The 18387-nt window shown below is 35.9% G+C and overlaps 1 protein-coding gene across 11 annotated transcripts in view; it reads right to left on the bottom strand.

The window, feature by feature from the left end:
• LOC140626024 (uncharacterized) overlaps positions 1–17643 on the bottom strand; it is a 148490-nt gene extending 130847 nt beyond the window's left edge. For 10 of the 11 annotated variants that reach the window (XR_012025264.1, XR_012025265.1, XR_012025262.1 and 7 more), the window contains exon 1: positions 17529–17643. Coding sequence is in view for 7 of the 11 variants with exons in the window: in XM_072813667.1 (XP_072669768.1) it covers positions 17529–17584 (56 nt within the window). In the remaining 4 variants the exon portion in view is untranslated. The remainder of the gene's footprint in view (positions 1–17528) is intronic. The other variant, XM_072813664.1, reaches the window with a different exon arrangement.
• Between the last annotated feature and the right edge of the window lie 744 nt (positions 17644–18387).

The raw sequence follows: 18387 nt of genomic DNA, 5'->3' as shown, positions 1-18387 counted from the left end.
CCACAGTGGTCAAAAATGATTGCTTCATAGGATTTCAGTCTTAAATTTATTAAGACTTGTTTTGTGGTTTAACATGTAATCTATCTTGAAGAGTTCTCCATGTGCAATTGAAAAGAACATGTATTCTTCTCTATGGAGTTGGAATATTCTGTGTATGTCTGTTAAGTCCATCTGATCTAATGTTATGGAATGCCTATTTCCTTATTGATTATATTTCTGTATGATCTATCCATTGATGTAAGTGGGATGTTAAAATTACCTATTGTAAAAGAATACATTTAAAAATACAATAAAATACTGTATTGTTTTACTGATAATTTCTCCTCTTTTAAAATTTTATTTATTCATGGGAGACACAGAAAGAGAGGCAGAGACACAAGCAGATGGAGAAGCAGGCTTCCTACAGGGAGCCTGATGCAGGACTCGATCCCAGGACCCCAGGATCATGGCATGAGCTGAAGGCAAATGCTCAACCACTGAGCCACTCAGGCGTCCCTAATTTCTCCTTTTATAGCTACTAATATTTTCTGTAAGTATCAATTTGCATCTATGTTGGATGAATAGATATTTACAATTGTTGTATCATCTTGTTGGATTGAAAGCTTTACCATTAGGTAACATCCTTCTTTGTCTCTTGTTATAGCCTTTGTGGCGTTTTTTTAAGATTTTATTTATTTATTCCTGAGAGACACAGAGAAAGAGGCAGAGAGACAGGCAGAGGGAGAAGCAGGCTCCCCACAGGGAGCCCGAGTGGGACTTAATCCCTGGACCAGGATCACGCCCTGAGCCAAACGCAGATGCTCAACTGCTGAGCCACTCAGGCATCCCCAGCCTTTGTGTTGAAGTCTATTATGTCTAATATAAGTATTGCTACTCAGATTATTTTCGTTTCCATTTTCATGGAATATTTCATTCAGGTTTTTTTTTTTTAATTTCCAGTCTGTATGTGTCTTTAGGTCTATAACAAGTCTCTTGTAAGCAGTATATCAATGGCTCTGGTTGTTGTTGTTGTTGTTGTTGTTGTTGTTGTTGTTGTTGTTATGGTTCTGTCATGCTACATCTTTTGATTGGATTTATTTCCTCCACTTACATTTAAACTAATAATTGGTAGGTATGTACTTATTGCCTTTTGTTAGTTACTTTTAGGCTGTTTTTGTAGTTTGTCCTTCTCTTGCTCTTTCCCCTGTAATTTGATGGCTTCATTTAGTGATATATATTGATTCCTTTCCTTTTTATTATTTGTGTATCTATTACACCTTTATGACTTGTGTTCAATGTTCATATATAACACCCTCTATGTATGGCAGTTTATATTAAAGTTGATGGTCATTTATGTTCAAACACATTGTAAAAGAACTACATTTTTACTCCTATGTATTTAGTGTATTTGACATCTTTTTATTTTGCGCATCCCTTAACTAATTATTGTAGATAGAATTGATTTTTTAACCACTTTTGTCTTGTATACTGCAATAAAATAGGAGTGCATCTATCTTTTTGAATTATTGTTTTAATTTTCTATGGGTAAATACCCAGGAGGGGAATTTCTGGATCATAAGGTATTGCTGTTTTTTAATTTTTGAGGAAATATAATAGTTTTCCATAAGGGCTAACACCAATTTACATTATGACCATCAATTCATGAGAGTTTCCTTTTCTGCACATCTTTGCAAAGACTATTTTTTTGGTCTTTTTGATACTACTCATTCTGACAGGAATGAAGTGATAGTCTATTGTGATTTTGATTTACATTTCCCCGATGATTAGTGATGTGGATACCTTATCACGTTGTCTATAGCCATCTAGATCCCATTTTTTTTAAATTAGAGTATTTGTTTTGATGTTAAGCTGCATGAGTTTTTATATATTTTGTATATTAATATCTTATCAGTAATATTATTTGCAAATATCTTTTCCTATTCAGTATGTTGTCTTTTATTCTTGATAGTTTCCTTTGCTGTACAAAAGCATTTTATTTTGATATAGTTTCAATTTCTTATTTTTCTTTTGTTGTTCTTGCCAGAAGAAACTGACGCAAAAAATTGCTAAGACCACTGTCCAAGAGTTTAAAACCTCTTTTCTTTCATGAGTTTTATGGCCTCACATCTTACACTTAGGTCTTTAATCCATTTTGGTCTTGCACATGTTATAAGAAAGTTGTCTACTTTCATTCTTTTGCATATAGCTTGTCCAATTTCCCATCATCATTTTTTTTGAAAAGACTATCTTTTCCCCATTGTATATTCTTGCCTTTTGTCATAGATTAATTCACCATATATTTGCAGATTTATTTCTGGGCTCCCTTTTACAATCCATTGATCTATGTGTGTATTTTTGTGCCAGTACCGTATTATTTTGATTGGTATCACTTTTAGTTTAAGTTGAACTCAAAAGGGTGATACCATCAAATTAACTCCTCAGAATATTTTAGTTATCTGGGCTATTTTTGGTTTCATACAAATTTTATTAGTATTCTAGTTCTGTGAAAAATAATAAGGATTGCATTGAATCTGTAGATTGCTTCTGGTAGTATGGACATTTTAGCAGTATTAATCCTTCCAATCCAAGAAGCACAGTATATCTCTTCATTTGTGTCATTTTTAAAAGATTTTATTTATTTATTTATTTATTTGAGAGGAAGAGAAAGACAGAGAGCATGTACAAGCAGGGGGAGTGGTAGAGGGAGAAATAGTCTCCCTGCTGAGCAAGGAGTCCAATGTGGGTTTCAATCTCAGGATCATGGGATCATGACTTGAACCAAAGTCCACTTAACCAACTTAGCCACTAAGAAACCCCATCATCTATGTCATTTTTAAATTTCTAGTCAGTATCTTATTGTATTCATTCTACAAGTCTTTCATTTCCTTAATTAAATTTATTCCTAGGTATTTTTGATGCAATTATAAATGGGAGAATTAATGTCAGTACCTAACATTCATAGTTAGTATATATAACAGATTTCTATATATTTTGCATTCTCCAATATTACTAAATTTAATAGTTCTGATGGTTTTTTGGTAAAGACTTTAGGATTTTCTATGTATAGCATCATTTGACCTAAAAATAGTGACAGTTTTACTTCTTCCTTAGCAATTATGGTGCATTTTATTTCTTATCTGACTGTTGCAGGTATGACTTCAGTACTATATTAAAGTGGTGACTGTAGACATCATTGTCTTGTTCCTATCTTGGAAGAAAAGCTTCTTACCAGTGATATGATGCTAGCTAGCTCTGTGGGTTTGTCATATATCCCTTTATTGTTTGGAGATATTTTTCCTCTATATACACTTTGTTAAGAATTTTTTATCATGTATGGGCATTAAATTTGTCAAATGTTTTTCTACATTCATTGAGATGATTATATAGTGTTAATCTTTCAGTTTGTTAATGCGGTATATCATTTGATTGATTTGCAGATATTGAACCATCCTTGCATCATTGCTATAAATCCCATTTGATTGTGGTACATGATTGTTTTACTGTATTGTTGAATTCAAATTGCTAATTTTTTATTGTGGATATTTTCATCTCTGTTCCTCAGGGGAATTGCTTTTTAATTTTTTTTTTGTAGTGTCCTTGCATGCTTTCAGTATCAGGGTGATGATGGTATAGTAAATGAATTTGGAAGCATTCCTTCATTTTTGAAATAGTTTGAGAATGATGGATTTTAACTCTTTTTTAAGTATTTAATAGAATTCACCTATAAAGTCATCTGGCATTGACTTATATATGTGTTTTTTATTAATAATTAAACTTTATTCTGGTGATTAATCTGTTCATATTTTTTATTTCTTCCCAATTGACTCTTGGAATATTATATATTTCTAGGAATTTATAAATTTCTTTTAGGTTGTCTGATTGGTTGGTATAAGGTTTATTTATTTTTTTGGTATATAATTTATTGTGTAGTCTTTTATAACCTGTTATATTTCTTTAGTCTTGGTTATAACTTTTCTTCTTTCTGATTTAATTGACTTCTCTCTCTCCTACTTTCGTAATGAATCCAGCATCCTGCTCTGTGTCCATTTTTATTTGCTTTAAGGTATTTTTTTACTTCCTCTTCAATTTCTTTCTTCACCAATTCATTGTATATGAGTTTAGCCTCCATGTGTTTGTACCATTGCCAGTTTTTTGTGTGTGATTGATTTCTAGTTTTATACTGTAGTAAAAAATAATGCTTAATATGATTTCAGTTTTCTTAAGTTTATTGAGACTTATTTTATGGCCCCAACATGTAATTTATATTGAAGAGCTCTCCATGTGCACTTGAAAAGAATGTGTATTCTGCTGGTTTTGGATGGAATGTTCTATATACACTTGTTAAATCCATCTGATCTAATGTGTTTAGATGTATCTAATCTGTTAGATCCATCTGATCAAAACTGCAGTTTCCTTATTTATCTTTCTGAATGATCTATCCATTGATAAAATTAGGCTATGACAGCCTTGTACAGCCACCTGGGCTGCCCCCAGCTTTTTTTTTAAATTCCCATTTATATGGAATATTTTTTCCATTCCTTTATTTTCAATCTGTATCTTTAGTTCTAAAATAATCCCAGTATATAGATGGGTCTTTTATGTTTATCTATTCAGGCCTGCCATGGCTTTTGATTAGAGTATTTACATTTAAAGTAATTATTAGGAGCAGCCTGGGTGGCTCAGCTGTTTAGCACCAGCTTCTACCCAGGGTATTATCCTGGAGACCCAAGATTGAGTCCCACGTTGGACTCCCTGCATGGAGCCTGCTTCTCCCTCTGCCTGTGTCTCAGCCTCTCTCTCTCTCTCTCTCTCTCATGAATATTTAAATCTTTTTTAAAAAATAAAGTAATTAGGGGATCCCTGGGTGGCGCAGCGGTTTGGCGCCTGCCTTTGGCCCAGGGCGCAATCCTGGAGACCCGGGATCGAATCCCACATCGGGCTCCCGGTGCATGGAGCCTGCTTCTCCCTCTGCCTGTGTCTCTGCGCCTCTCTCTCTCTCTCTCTGTGACTATCATAAATAAATAAAAATTTAAAAAAAATTAAAAAAATAAAGTAATTATTAGTAGATATGTACTTACTGACTTCTAGTTAATTACTTTTTGGTTGTTTTGTAGCTTTTTATTCTTCTCCTCTTGCTCCCTCCATTTAATTTCATGACCTCCTTCAGTGCTATGCTTTTTAAAATTTATTACATATCTATTGTAGACTTTTTATTTCTAATTACCATGAAGCTCTTATATAACACCCTATATATATAGCAGTCTATATTAAGTTGATGGTCTGTAAGTTCAAACCCATTCTAAAAGCACTATATTTTTACTTCCTCCAGTGTATTTTATGTATTTGATATTTTATTTTACATTTTTATTTCACATATCCCCCTATTATTATTGTAAATATAATTACTTTAAATAAAATTGATTTTACTACTTTTGTCATCTAGCCTTCAAATTTGCTTTATAAACGATTGATCTACTACCATTTTTAAAAAGATTTTATTTATTCATGAGAGACACAGAGAGAGAGACAGAGACATAGGCAGACAGAAAAGCAGACTCCCTATGAGGAGCCTGATATGACACTCAATCCCAGGACTCTGGGATCCCAATCTGAGCCAAAAGCAGATACTCAACCACTGAGCCACCCAGGAGACCCTGATCTACTACCATTACTATATATTTGCTTCTACCAATGATTTTTTTTAAAAAAATAATTTTCTTTTACTATGACTTTATCTTTATCTTCTGCTTAAAGAAGTCTTTCCTTAAGATTTATTTATTTATTTTAGAGAGAGAGCATGTGAGCAGGGTGAGGAGAAAAGGGAGAAGGACAGAATCTCAAGCAGAGTCCTCACCTAGTATGGAGCCCAATAGAGGGCTCCATCTCACAATTCTGAGATTATGACCTGAGCTGAAATTGAGTCAGATGCTTAACTAACTGAGCCACCCAGGTGCCCCTAAAGAAGTCTTTTAACATTCTTGTAAAGCCAGTTTAGTGGTGATGAACTTCTTTAACTTTGATTGTCTGGGAAGTTCTATCTCTCCAATCTGAATCATAAACTTGCCAAGTCCATATTCTTAGTCATAGGTGTTTTCCTTTCAGCACTTTGAATATATTAGGCCACTCCCTTCTGGCCTAGAAAAATTCTGCTGAAAAATCAGCTGATAACTTTATGAATTTCCCTTGTATATAACAATTTACTTTTCTCTTGCTGCTTTTTTGTTGCTGTTACATTATGCTGTGCTCACTAGTTACCACATTTCATCATACAATACTATTACAGTACCAGTGACTCTATTCCCTATGCAATACCATTTATCTCATAAATTATTCATTTCATGGCTAGAAGCCTGAATCTCTCACTCCCCTTCTCTAATTTTCCCCATCCCTCTACCACCCCCCACTCTCTGGCAAACATCGTTCTCTGTATTTATGGTTCAGCTTTTGCTTTTTGTTCATTGGTTCTTGTTTTCTTTTTCACATATAAGTGAAATCATATGATATATGTCTTTCCCTGACTTATTTCACTTAGCAAAAACCCCTGAAGGTTAAAATATGTTGTCACAAAAGGCAATCTTTTATTTTCTATTATGGCTGAATAATATTCCATTTTAGATATAAAATGTGTGTGTATATTGTATATATACCCTACATATTCTTTATCCATTTATCTATTGATGGATTCTTTTGCTGCTTTTAAGATTTTCTTTATTTTTAATTTTTGACATTTTAGTTATTATGTGTCTTGGATGAAGATCTCTGGGTGCATCCTTTTTTGTGTGTTTCTGAGCTTCCTAGACTTAAATGTTCTGTTTCCCTCCCCAGGTTAGAGAAATTTTCAACTATTATTTCTTCAAATAAGTTTTCTGCCCCTGTGTCTGTTTTCCTTTGGGGTAACCTAAAATGTGAATATTAATATAGTTGATATTGTCTCAGAGGTCTCTTAACATATCCTCATTTTTAAAAATTCTCTTTTCTTTTGTCAGCTTGATGATGTACACTACCCTGTCCTCCAGATCACATTTCTTCCACGTCATCTAATCTGTTGATTCCCTCTTGTGTATTTTTTATTTCAATTATTGTATTCATTAGCTCTGAATTTTAAAAAATATTTTCCATATCTTTGAAGTTTTCATTGAGCTTATTCACTCTTCTCTCAAGACTGCTGGATATCTTTATCAGTACTTTGAACTTATTACCACATAGAATGCTTTTGTCCATTTTGTTTAGTTTTTTTCTGGAGTTTAACCTTATTTCATTTGGAAAATATTTCTCTCCCTTGTTGTCTGACTATTTTTATTTACTAGATAGATCTCCTATTCTTGAAGGGTATGGCTTTACATAGAAGGTGTCCTGTTGGGTCCAATAGTGTAATCCCTGATGGTCACCAGGGTCAGCCTCTATGGGTGTCTCCTGCATGGGCTGCATGCACCTTCCTTTTGTAACTGGGCCATAACTGCTGCTGGCACACAGTTGGGTGGGGCTGGACCCTGGCCCAGCTGACTGAAATGCCTGGCCACAACTACTGTGTGCATGCTGGTGTGTGGGCTTGCCTCTGGCACATCTAGATGAGAGGCTCAGCTGTACCTTTTGTGGGAGTGCTTCTGGCTGGGATTGTCATCCTCCCAGTACGGCTGGCTTCAAGACTCAGCTGTGATTATTATAAACATGCTGGTGGGCAGGATTGGTCCCCTCCTAACTATAGCAGGAGTGAATTTAAAAGGGCACCAGTCCCTATCAATGCTATTCACCATGTGTGGCAAGGCAGGAGCTGTGTTGGAGGAGTTTCTGCTAGGGCAGGTGGGTGAACAAGGTTGGTCCACAGGAGAATGCCAGGGCAGAGTGAGTGGTGCTAACAAGTTAGATGAAAAGCATCAGAATTGGCTCCTACTAGCATCAGGGCACCTATGAAGGATGAAGAGCAATAAAAATTCCACCAAACAGTTATTCTGTTCCCAGAGAAATTTCCTACAGATCCCTGCCCATCCAGCACATGCCCTAAAATTAGTAAACAAATACCCTTATGTATAGGCCTGGTGCTTTGCAAAATTCTTCTTCTGTGCTCTTTCTAAGAGAAAGTGATATTGTGCAGGGACCCATTTTCCTCCTGTTATTGATTTCTCATTTCATTGCATTGTGGTCTGAAAAAGATACTTGGTGTGATTTCAACCTTCTTACATTTGCTAGGACATATTTCATGACCCATCATGTAAACTGTACTGGAGGATGTCCCTGTGTGCTTGAGAATGGATACTGTTGCTATTGGGTAGAAATATTTGCACATACATATCTCTTAGGTCTATTTAGTCTAAAATGTCATCCAACTCCATTATTTCCTTATTGATTTTCTACCTGAATAATATCCATTCTTGGAAGTAGTGTGTTGAAATCCCTTGCTATTATTGCATTGCTATTTTTTGCTTCACATCTGTTAACAATTTTTAAATATATTTAGGTGCTTATATGTTTAGAATCATTTTATCTTCCTGATGAATTGATCCCTTTATCAATATGTAATGACTTTCTTTCTTGCCCTACATTTTGACTTAAAGTCTATTTTGTCTGATATGAGTAGAGCTACCCCTGTGTTCTTTTGGTTTCCATATGGCTGAAATATCTTTTTTTAATCCCTTAACTTTCAGCCCGTGAGTGTCTTTAAACTTAAAAGAATCTCTTGTAGGCAGCATATAGTTGTATTTTGTTTCTTTTTCATTCATTCAGCCACTCGGTGTCTGAATTTAATTATAGAATTAAAACATTTACATTTAAAGTACTTATGTTAAGAATTTACTATTACCATTTTACTGTTTTCTTATATCTTGTAGTTTCTTATTTCCTTCTATTCTTGCTACCTTTCTTTGTGAATTGATGATATTTATTGTAGTGGTATGCCTTGGTTCTTTCTGTTGTTTCTGTACATATTATAGATTTTTGTTCTGTGGTTATCATGAGGCTTTTATAATATGTCTTATAGATATAACTTCTATTTTAAACTAATAACACTTTCTATTGCATAAGTGATTTCTATACATTACTTTTAACCTTCCCACAATATGGTGATTTCTGAATTTACATTTTCATATTGTGTGCCCATTAACTAATAATATAGTAGCTCTTATACTTATTTTCGACATTTTTGTCTCAACCTCTATTTTGATTTCAGATTGATTTAAATGCTGCCAATGACAGTATTAAACTATTTTGAACTTGACTACATATTTGCCTTTACCAGTGAATTTTACACTTCTATATATTTTCACTTTACTGATTATTATACTTTTGTATTTGCTTGAAGATTTCCCTTTAATAATCCTCATGGTGCAGGTCTAGTGGTAATAAATTTCCTCAACTTTTGTTTATCTGGGAAGGTCTTTATTTTTCTGTCATTTCTGAATGACTACTTTGCTAGGTAAAATATACTTTGTTGACTTTTTTAAAAAATTTGTTCATTTTGAATATATTATACTACTCTCTCCTGTCCTTCAAGGTATTTGCTGAGAAATCTGCTTTATAGCCTTATTGGGATTCTCTTGTATAAAATATTTTTTTATTTTGTTCCTTTCAAACTTCTTTGTCTTTTGATTTCTGAGAACTTGATTATAATGTGTCTCCGTGAAGATCTCTTGGGTTGAATCTGAGGATCTTTTAGCTTCCTGTACCTAGATGGCCATATCCCTTCTAAGATTTGGGAAAATTCCAGCTGTTCTTTCTTTGAATGAATTTTCCTTCCCTTTCTTCCTCATTTCTACTTCTGGGACTCTCATAATATAAAATCTCTATTTCTTTGGGATCATTTACTGGAATATTATTTTGTTTCTTTGCTCATATCATGTTTCCTTGACTTTTTCTTTTCTAATGGCTTTGTATTTGATGTCTGCACATCTAAGGGTGCATTCACCTCTCTCAGTATCTTTTTTTTTTAATTTTATTTCTTTATTTATGATAGTCACACACAGAAAGAGAGAGAGAGAGGCAGAGACACAGGCAGAGGGAGAAGCAGGCTCCATGCACCGGGAGCCTGACGTGGGATTCGATCCCGGGTCTCCAGGATCGCGCCCTGGGCCAAAGGCAGGCACTAAACCGCTGCGCCACCCAGGGATCCCAACCCAGTATCTTTAGCCTGGCTGCAGTGAGTAAAGACTTTCACCTAGCAATGGCCATAAGAGCACCACTTTCATGTCTTTAGTTCCTGAGAAGGCACAGTGGCAGATTCTCCATTCCACTCTATCAGCTGAGGTTGATGTTTGTCTGAATGTAAAGCTTTTCTGTATTTATGACTACAGAGGATCTGTAGATGGTAGTAGCAGGTAGAGCTATTGAGATCTTCAGAGTAACAATGGCTGTATACTTTCTGTTCCTTTTTTTTTTTTCCTGCCCCTGTGGACAGAATTTCTAGCCAGGCAGATCTTTCATGGTACCTGGTGTGTAGTGTGCTGGCATTGAGAGGGCTCACAACAGTATTGGAGCCAGGATTCTAGAATCTGGCACAGAACTACCATAGCACCTGGGTCCTGGAGCACAAGTCTTTTGCTGAAGTTGTGGTACTGGTGTCTAGTGTTTAGATATCCCATGGTACCAATACTTGGATATCAGCAGCTCACTACTGATACCCAGTGACTCTGGCAAGGGGAAGGAAAGATAGAGCAAAGGCCTGGGCCCTGGGAGGACAAAGTACAGTGGAGTTCAGCTTAGAAGGCACAGTACAATAGCACAGCCTGGGATTTGGGGTCAAAGTCTCATTTCTGATCCCAGGAGACAGTCACAAAATAGCAGCATGACTCCAATGACATCCAATGATCCAATGATCATCATCACAGTGATGTGATGGAACCTGGAATACTGGGAAGAGAATAGCAGGGCAAAGCCCTGGAAGTATATTCAGTGCTGTGAACTGGGACCCAAGGGACAACTCTGGCACAGGATGGAGCTTAAGGCATCATTATCACCCCCCACTCTAATCAGAATGAGCCAGAGCCTTGATGTGGGATGGAGGGCAAATTTCAGGGCAGCAGCAGTAGTTGTCCAAGTTCCTCTGTGAGCTTGGAAAAAGTTGTCAGTTATTTTTTCTAAATAATTTACCTTCCTATTTCTTCTGAAATCTCCTTTTTTTCTAGTATTTGTTCTTCTATTGGAATCTGTAGATTACAGAGATGGTTTTTTCCATTCTTTCTCATTCTTTTTATTTGTTCTCCTTTGGGTTACTTCAAACGTCTTATTTTCTGACTCACTTATTTTATCTTTCATTTGCTCTAGTCTGCTGCAGATTCTATCTATTGAATTTTATATTTCATTCATTAAATTCTTTAGCTCCAGAATTTGTTTGGTTCTTTTTAACAAATATATCTCTTTGACAAATACATCATTTTATTCATTTTTTCTGATTTCAGTGAATTGTCTGCCTGAGTTTCCTTGTAGTTCATTGAATTTTCACAAAAGCATTCTGATTTCCTTATCAACTAAATCACATAATTCCATGTCCCTGAACTTGATCATTTAATTATTGCTATCTTTTGGTAATGACAAGTTTCCTTGATTTTATTGATTTCTTTTTTTACTGTTTTTCATAGTTTTCTGTTGCTGCATTTACATTTGAAGTACTAGACACCTTTTAAATCTTTACTAGATGCTTTCAGATTGAATATACTTCTAATTGATATTGTATATCTTGAATTTTCTCAACCTTCTTGGTTTTCTAGAAGGGAGTGATATGGCTAAAGTTTGTGATTTCTCTATTATCCATGGATATTGTGTCTTTCTGACAGCATTCAGTACACCAGACTTGCTCCCACTGCAGTGGGTGGTGCACACAAGAAATTGGCCATGGAGGTATGGGTTTAGCTCTTGGGCCATCGGGAGTTCTGTGAACTCACTGGGGAGTTCCTTGGGTGTGGTACTCCCAGAGGCCCATGAGTGTAGTCTGTGCTGAAGTCCTAACTGCAATCAACAGGAACTGTACCTTTTAAAATATCCTTTGATATTCTAATCTTTCCCAAACTTCTACCCACCCCTACTCAGTCATAGAGGTTCCACCTTAGTGTTCTGGGTGCTGCTAGAGAGAGATCGGTTTTTCCAACATGGGTCACACAACTAGGTAGCTAGGTACTCATTTAGTTCTCTCCTTTTCCCTGTGGGAGAGATCACCTCTGATAGGTCAGCCTCGTGCAATGTTCACTTGATGGAGGTGGCAGTACAGGGAAAATCCTCTTACCATTTCTACTATATCCAAACTCATTCATAGATACAGATATAAATAAAAATAAATATAAATATAAATATGAATACACACAGATAGAAAACACATGGGGGTACATATATAATCTTAGGAAGGCCACACTTCTATAAATTCTGTCTTGTTTGTAGGTATCTGCCCAGGTCAGCACACTCCAGGTCTTTCCCCAACATGCCAAAGGGGACTAGAGCTGGTTAGCTTGCTCTGTTTGATCTACAGCTGGTGCCAAGGTCTGTCTACTTGTTACCAGATTTATATGTAGGTAAGACTATTCTCAGGTCCCTTGGCATATGATGCTAGATCCTACAACATGCATAAATATGCTTGTTTACAGATAGATGTCTCATTGTTTAAAATGGTGCACCAAAAGAAAGAACATCTTACACCACCATGATGCTGATGTCACTCTTGATCACCATTTAAACTTAAAGTATTTTTTCAATTTCATGTCCTGGTCCAGAATAATATAGTGAGAAAATTATGTACCAAGTAAGAGCTTCAGAACCCATTTGTGTGTCCAACTCCCACCCCCACCCCAAGATCTAGTATCAGAAACTGAACTCTGCTTTCAGAGTGGCCAAGAGCAAAGATCAGCAAAAGGAGACTGTCATAGCTCTCCAAATCAGGTCTAAAGTCCCACACAGTCACCCATGGTCTCTGTCCAGTCTCATTGATCCCAGCCACTGCATAGCCTGAATATCTCATAGCCTTCTTTTACTCAATGAATCTTTTTTGTTATAACTCTTATTACTTGTTACTGAGTCTATTTCCAGGGTTCACAGGTCTAAATCCCATGAGAGTTTAAACTAGATTGCCTTTTACAGTGACACCATTTTTACTTCAAAGGGCTTTGCAAATTAGAGACGGAGGAATTAGCCCTATTCCAAGCACAAGCTCAACTTTTTGAAGACACTTGGGCCCAAATCTTTTATGGCAGATTCTTAGAAAATAAGACTATAACTGGTCCTGCATCTATGTACTACATTTCTCTATAATGCCTTGCAGATGTTCCACATTAAGTAGCCATAAGTGTGAGGGTCCCAGTCCTCATGTTCTGACTTGATCCAGTGTTAGAAATATCGAAAACTACTATCACTGAGTATCAAGCAGGGAATGTTTACTATGAATACTAATGCAGAAACTATGCCATAAGTCAGTCCTCCCCTGACTCTGTTGGTTACCATACCATTAATGTTTTATGTTCTCCTCTTAATTCTGTGATCATTATTTCCTAGTTTTTCATTTTCCCCCAAATAAAGTGTGTTCCCAAGGTTAAGACCTTATAAACAGAAGTTTTCTGGTTCTGGAGTTAGAAAGAACTTGATTATGAAAAATATCTTAGGCATTGCTCCTTTTTGCAATAGAAAGTAGATTCTTAGTGGGCTTTACAGTTCTGTTGTTATGGTCAACCTAAGTTATAATTGGTAATTTTAATTTTGCTAGAAAATTATCTATTTTCTCTACATTTTCAAATCTCTCATGAAATTGCATATAATGGTTTTTAGTCTGTGTATGCTTGTGGCTGCATCTCTGTTTCATCTCAAATGCAAATATATTTGTTTTCCTTTCCACCCAACCTTTATATGTTGGGCTTTTCTCTTCCACTTTCCTTTTTAGAAGACCTCACCCATACTCATTGTTTTAGTTTATCTTCAGTCCTAATCTCTTCCTTGAGCTCTAAAACTGCAAATCTTCACTGCCTAACCTAACTTTCCTTATGGACCTTCCAAAGGCACCTCATATATGTTGTACAAATGAAACTCATCACTTCCTGTTAGCCTAGATATCTCTACTCTTTTATTTCAGTGAATGGCATAACCATCTGTAAGCCCTATATTCTCATTAAATCCTGTTTGTTGTATATCCTAAATACAGCTTAATTCTATCTACATTATCTACATTATCTCTATTGCCACCACTATTGAGTTACCAGAATTGCTTTCTTGAATGTCGATACTAAAGTCTCTTTTGTGTGACACAGTTACCTTTTGTTGAGTTTGGGTGGTGGTTTGCTTGAAATATTTTTTTGATCCCTTCACTCTCAGTCAATAGGAATCTTGGCTTTTTCAATCCATTGAGCCATTCTATGTTTTTTGATTGGAGAATTTAATCTATTTACATTTAAAGTAATTATTGATATGTAAAGACTCCATATTGCCATTTTTATTGCTTTCAGTTTTGTAGATCCACTATTCTTTGTTTCTTGTCCTGCTGTGTCTTTTGTGTGTTTTGATATGCTATAAATATGCTTTGATTTTTGTAGCATACAGATACAAAATCTGTGGAATAACTACAGATTTTGTCCTGAGCTAACATGAAACTTACAGAAGATATGTTGAAATTATAACATTCTATTTTAAACAGAGTGAAACCACAATTTCAATGGAATTCTTATGCTATCTCCTACTCTCACATTTTAGATTTTTGATGTTATAATTTACATGTAATATATTTTATACTGTATAACTAACACAGATTATTATAGTTATGATTATTTTTCCTACCTTTGCTTTTAAAACTAGAGTTGTAATTGAAATATGCACAACCATTAACATATTACAGAATTTAACTTTACACATTTGCTGTTACCAGGGAGGTTTGCACTGTCATCTTATGTTTTTACGTTGTTAATTGATGTCTTTATTTCCACTCAAATAACTGTTTTTAGCATGTCTTATAAAACATGCCTCATGGTAATGAATTCCCTCAGCTTTTGTTTATTCAGGAAAATCTCAATCTCTTTTTCATTTCTGAAGGACAGCTTCCTTGGGTAGAGTATTCTTGGTTGATTTTTTTTTCAATATTTTGAATATCTTATCCCATTCTCTTCTAGATTGAAAAGTTTCTATTGAGATATCCACTGTTAATTATGAGGGGTTCTTTGTATTTAACTTACGTCTTTTATCTTGCTACTTTCACAATTCTTTGTCATTGATTTTTCACAACTATTATTATTATTATAGATAATAATGCTATCTATACGCCCATTCTGGTTCAATCTATAAAGTTACTTTGGGCCTCTTGGATCTGAATGTCCATTTCTCTCCCCAGGTACATTTCAGCCATTATTGATTTAAATATACTATCTTTCCCTCTCTCTCATTTTTTTGGAATTCCTGTAATGCAAATAATGTTCTTTTCATTCTGTCCCATAAGTCCCACAGGCTTTCATTCTTGTTCATTCTTCTTTTTTCTTTTTTGCTCCTCTGACCAGTGTCAATCAAGTGTCCTGTCTTCCAGATTGCTCTTCTGCCCCATAAGTTCCACAGGCTTTCTTCACTCTTGTTCATTCTTTTTTTTTCCTTTTTGCTCCTCTGACCAATTCCAATCAAGTGTCCTGTCTTCTAGATTGCTGATTCTTCTATCAAGTCAGCTTTTGAGTCCCTTATTAAGTTTTTTAGTTCAGTTATTGTATTTTTTTAAGCTCTAGGATGGCTCGGTATGTTTTTTTATGGTTCCTGTTTTTTCTTAAACTTCTTGATTTGTTCATGCATTTTTCCCTAAATTCATTTAGTTATCTGTGTGTTCTTGTAATTCATGTGAATTATTTAAATAGAGGATTATTCTGAATTCTTTGTTCTTAAATATCCACATTTTGGGGGTCAGTTATTAGAATTTTATTAGTTTCCTTTAGTGTTATCATACTTACTTGATTTTTCATGATCCTTGATTCCTCACAATTATAACTATGCATTTGAGTAAGTGGTCTCCTCTTTCAGAATTTTCAGATTTGTTTTCACAGAGATAGTTCTTCACCAGTCACCTCTGTTTGGGTTTCTGGATATGCCATCCTTGTACAGTTGGGGCCTACTATTAAGGTATATTTTCATACAAGAAAAATTGTTTGATCTCTGAGGCTAGGGATGGAGAGGTGGGGAGGTATGCCCCTCTCTGAGAACAATTGTATAAAACTACAAGCTTTGCTCCTGCTCAAGTGAGGCTCAGGAATGGGCTTCAAACTTTCCTGGATTTTCTCAAGTTTTCCATATGATCAGGACTGATATTACACTCAGCAGTAAGTCAGACTATAAATTAACTTCCATGCCCTAATAGGGCAGCACATCAGGTTCTAGGGGCTGCATGGCTTATTGTTTGGGAACCCAAGACAGGCAAGACTGTTTACTGAATGTCCTAGTCAGGTGAGGCCATTGTTTTAGCTCTACAGACAGGGAAAACCATGGACTATACTTTCTAAGTTCCACTCTAAGCATGACTGTTTGATAGGTGATGTAGCTTCCCATGTATTCTGTAAGGTCCCTGGTGGTGAGTTAAATTCTGTATTCAGCATAAGTGGAGCTATGGATTAGTTTTCCTGCCTAATTACAGCAGGAGAAGCAGCTTCTGAGACACTAAGGCTCCTTGTTTGGGGTCTTGATTTAAGCTGACCCATGCCACTGGCTGAGCACGGTCACTGGCTTGGCTCTGGGGATGATCAGATCTGCCCACATGACTCTTGCCTGGTTTAAGCATTTCTGGGTTATGTACCAGTTTCCAGGTGTTTTCATTGGCCTTTCCTGTCAGATGGGGCTGGGAGCCATGTTCCACAGTGGGTGAGGCTATTAATTAATGCCACTGCCTGAACATAAAAGGGAAACCCTCTATGCCAAGAACTAGATTTTCTCTGAGGACAGTCAGTTCTGCCCACCATCCTTTCAGTTCAAACATTGTTAACTTAAAAGCTTCTGGGGGTATATGCCAGCCCTTCATGTCAGATGGAACTGGGGCAATGCTCTGTAGCAAATGGGGCTATGACTTAGTTCTCCCGCCTGGATGAACCTGGGAGGACCCACTTGAGGCAACTCCCAAATTTCTAAAAAAGATCTTCAGGGGCAGAGAAGGAGGAGTCATGCTTACTCCCCAGTGGTTATACCCATGACTAGCTCTTCTGCACTGACATGGGTACACCATGCTCTAGAACTAGTAAAACTCTCTGAGGATCTGCAGGAGGCTGTACCCCATGAGTTTCCTGGTCAGACTGTTCCACTGATTTAGTTCTTTAGGTGAGAAAAGACACAAGTTGGGACTACTACTGGGCTCTGTAGGTACGGACTCAGTTTGCCAAGATCTGAGTGGCAGTGTTTGCAAGACCCTCCTGTCTCCTCCATCAGGGATTCCCAGTGGCTGAGCCTGGCAGATTCCTCTGTTATTCCCACGGGGCAAACTGGAATAGGGGCTCCCATGAAATGACCTACAATACTTGGGGAATGTTTTTACATTGGATTCTCTTTTCCCACCAGGGGAACTATGGATTCCAGGAAGACCCCTTAGCTACTGGCATCTTGGAGAGTCAATGCAGTCGGCTTGTAACCATTCCTCTTACCCTTCTATTGTTATTAGGTCTTCGTGGTGGAGGGGTTGCTTCAGCCTCACTCTCATGCTCTAGGATTCTCTCACTGATGTCTTGTCCATGAGTAGTTGTTAGTTGTTCTTTTGAGAGGAAATGATGTCATAAACAGTCTACATTGCCATCTTTGTGACATCATTCCTGGCACTCTCTTCTTCTGTGTCCATGTTAGGCTTGTTCGTTTTTGTATTGTTGTAGCCTTATGTTTTCAACATAATTTGGTAGTAGAATTATATGGTGATAAATTAATGTTTGTTTATTTTCTTATATTGCATTCCAATAATTGAATGTTTCTGAAGCAAAAACTATATATATATATATATATATGTAATATTATAAATTATGTTTATAGAAACCATCGCTTAATAAACTGATGTATCTGGCTTTTTAATTTTATTATTTTAAGTTTTAACATGCATGAACATAAGTGGACAAAACGTTGTAAACATATAGCTCAACCATCACAAAGTGAACATTTGTGTAACCTCCATCTAGATCAGGAAGTAGAGTATTGCCAGCATGTTAGAAGGACTTCTAATGCCTCTTCTCTGTTTCTTAAAAGTAACTACCATGACTTTTAATAATATACTTTGGGTTTTTCTGTTTCTTGAACTTTATATAAATATAATCTTATAATATATACTTATTTTTGTCTAGCTATTTTTGTTTGCTTTCTGGTTTTTTTGTTATAGAAAACCTTTTGTATATAGACCTTGTATTTAATGACCTTACTAAGCTTATTTATTGATCCTGATATTTATCTGTATGTATTTACTACAGAGTTTACTATTTATAAAATTATGGCATTTGCATTTAATAAAAAATTTATTTCTGC

The sequence above is a fragment of the Canis lupus genome, chromosome 37, assembly GCF_048164855.1.
Source record: "Canis lupus baileyi chromosome 37, mCanLup2.hap1, whole genome shotgun sequence".
NCBI classification, from domain to species: Eukaryota; Metazoa; Chordata; class Mammalia; order Carnivora; family Canidae; genus Canis; species Canis lupus.
This window is presented reverse-complemented; position numbering and strand designations above follow the sequence as displayed.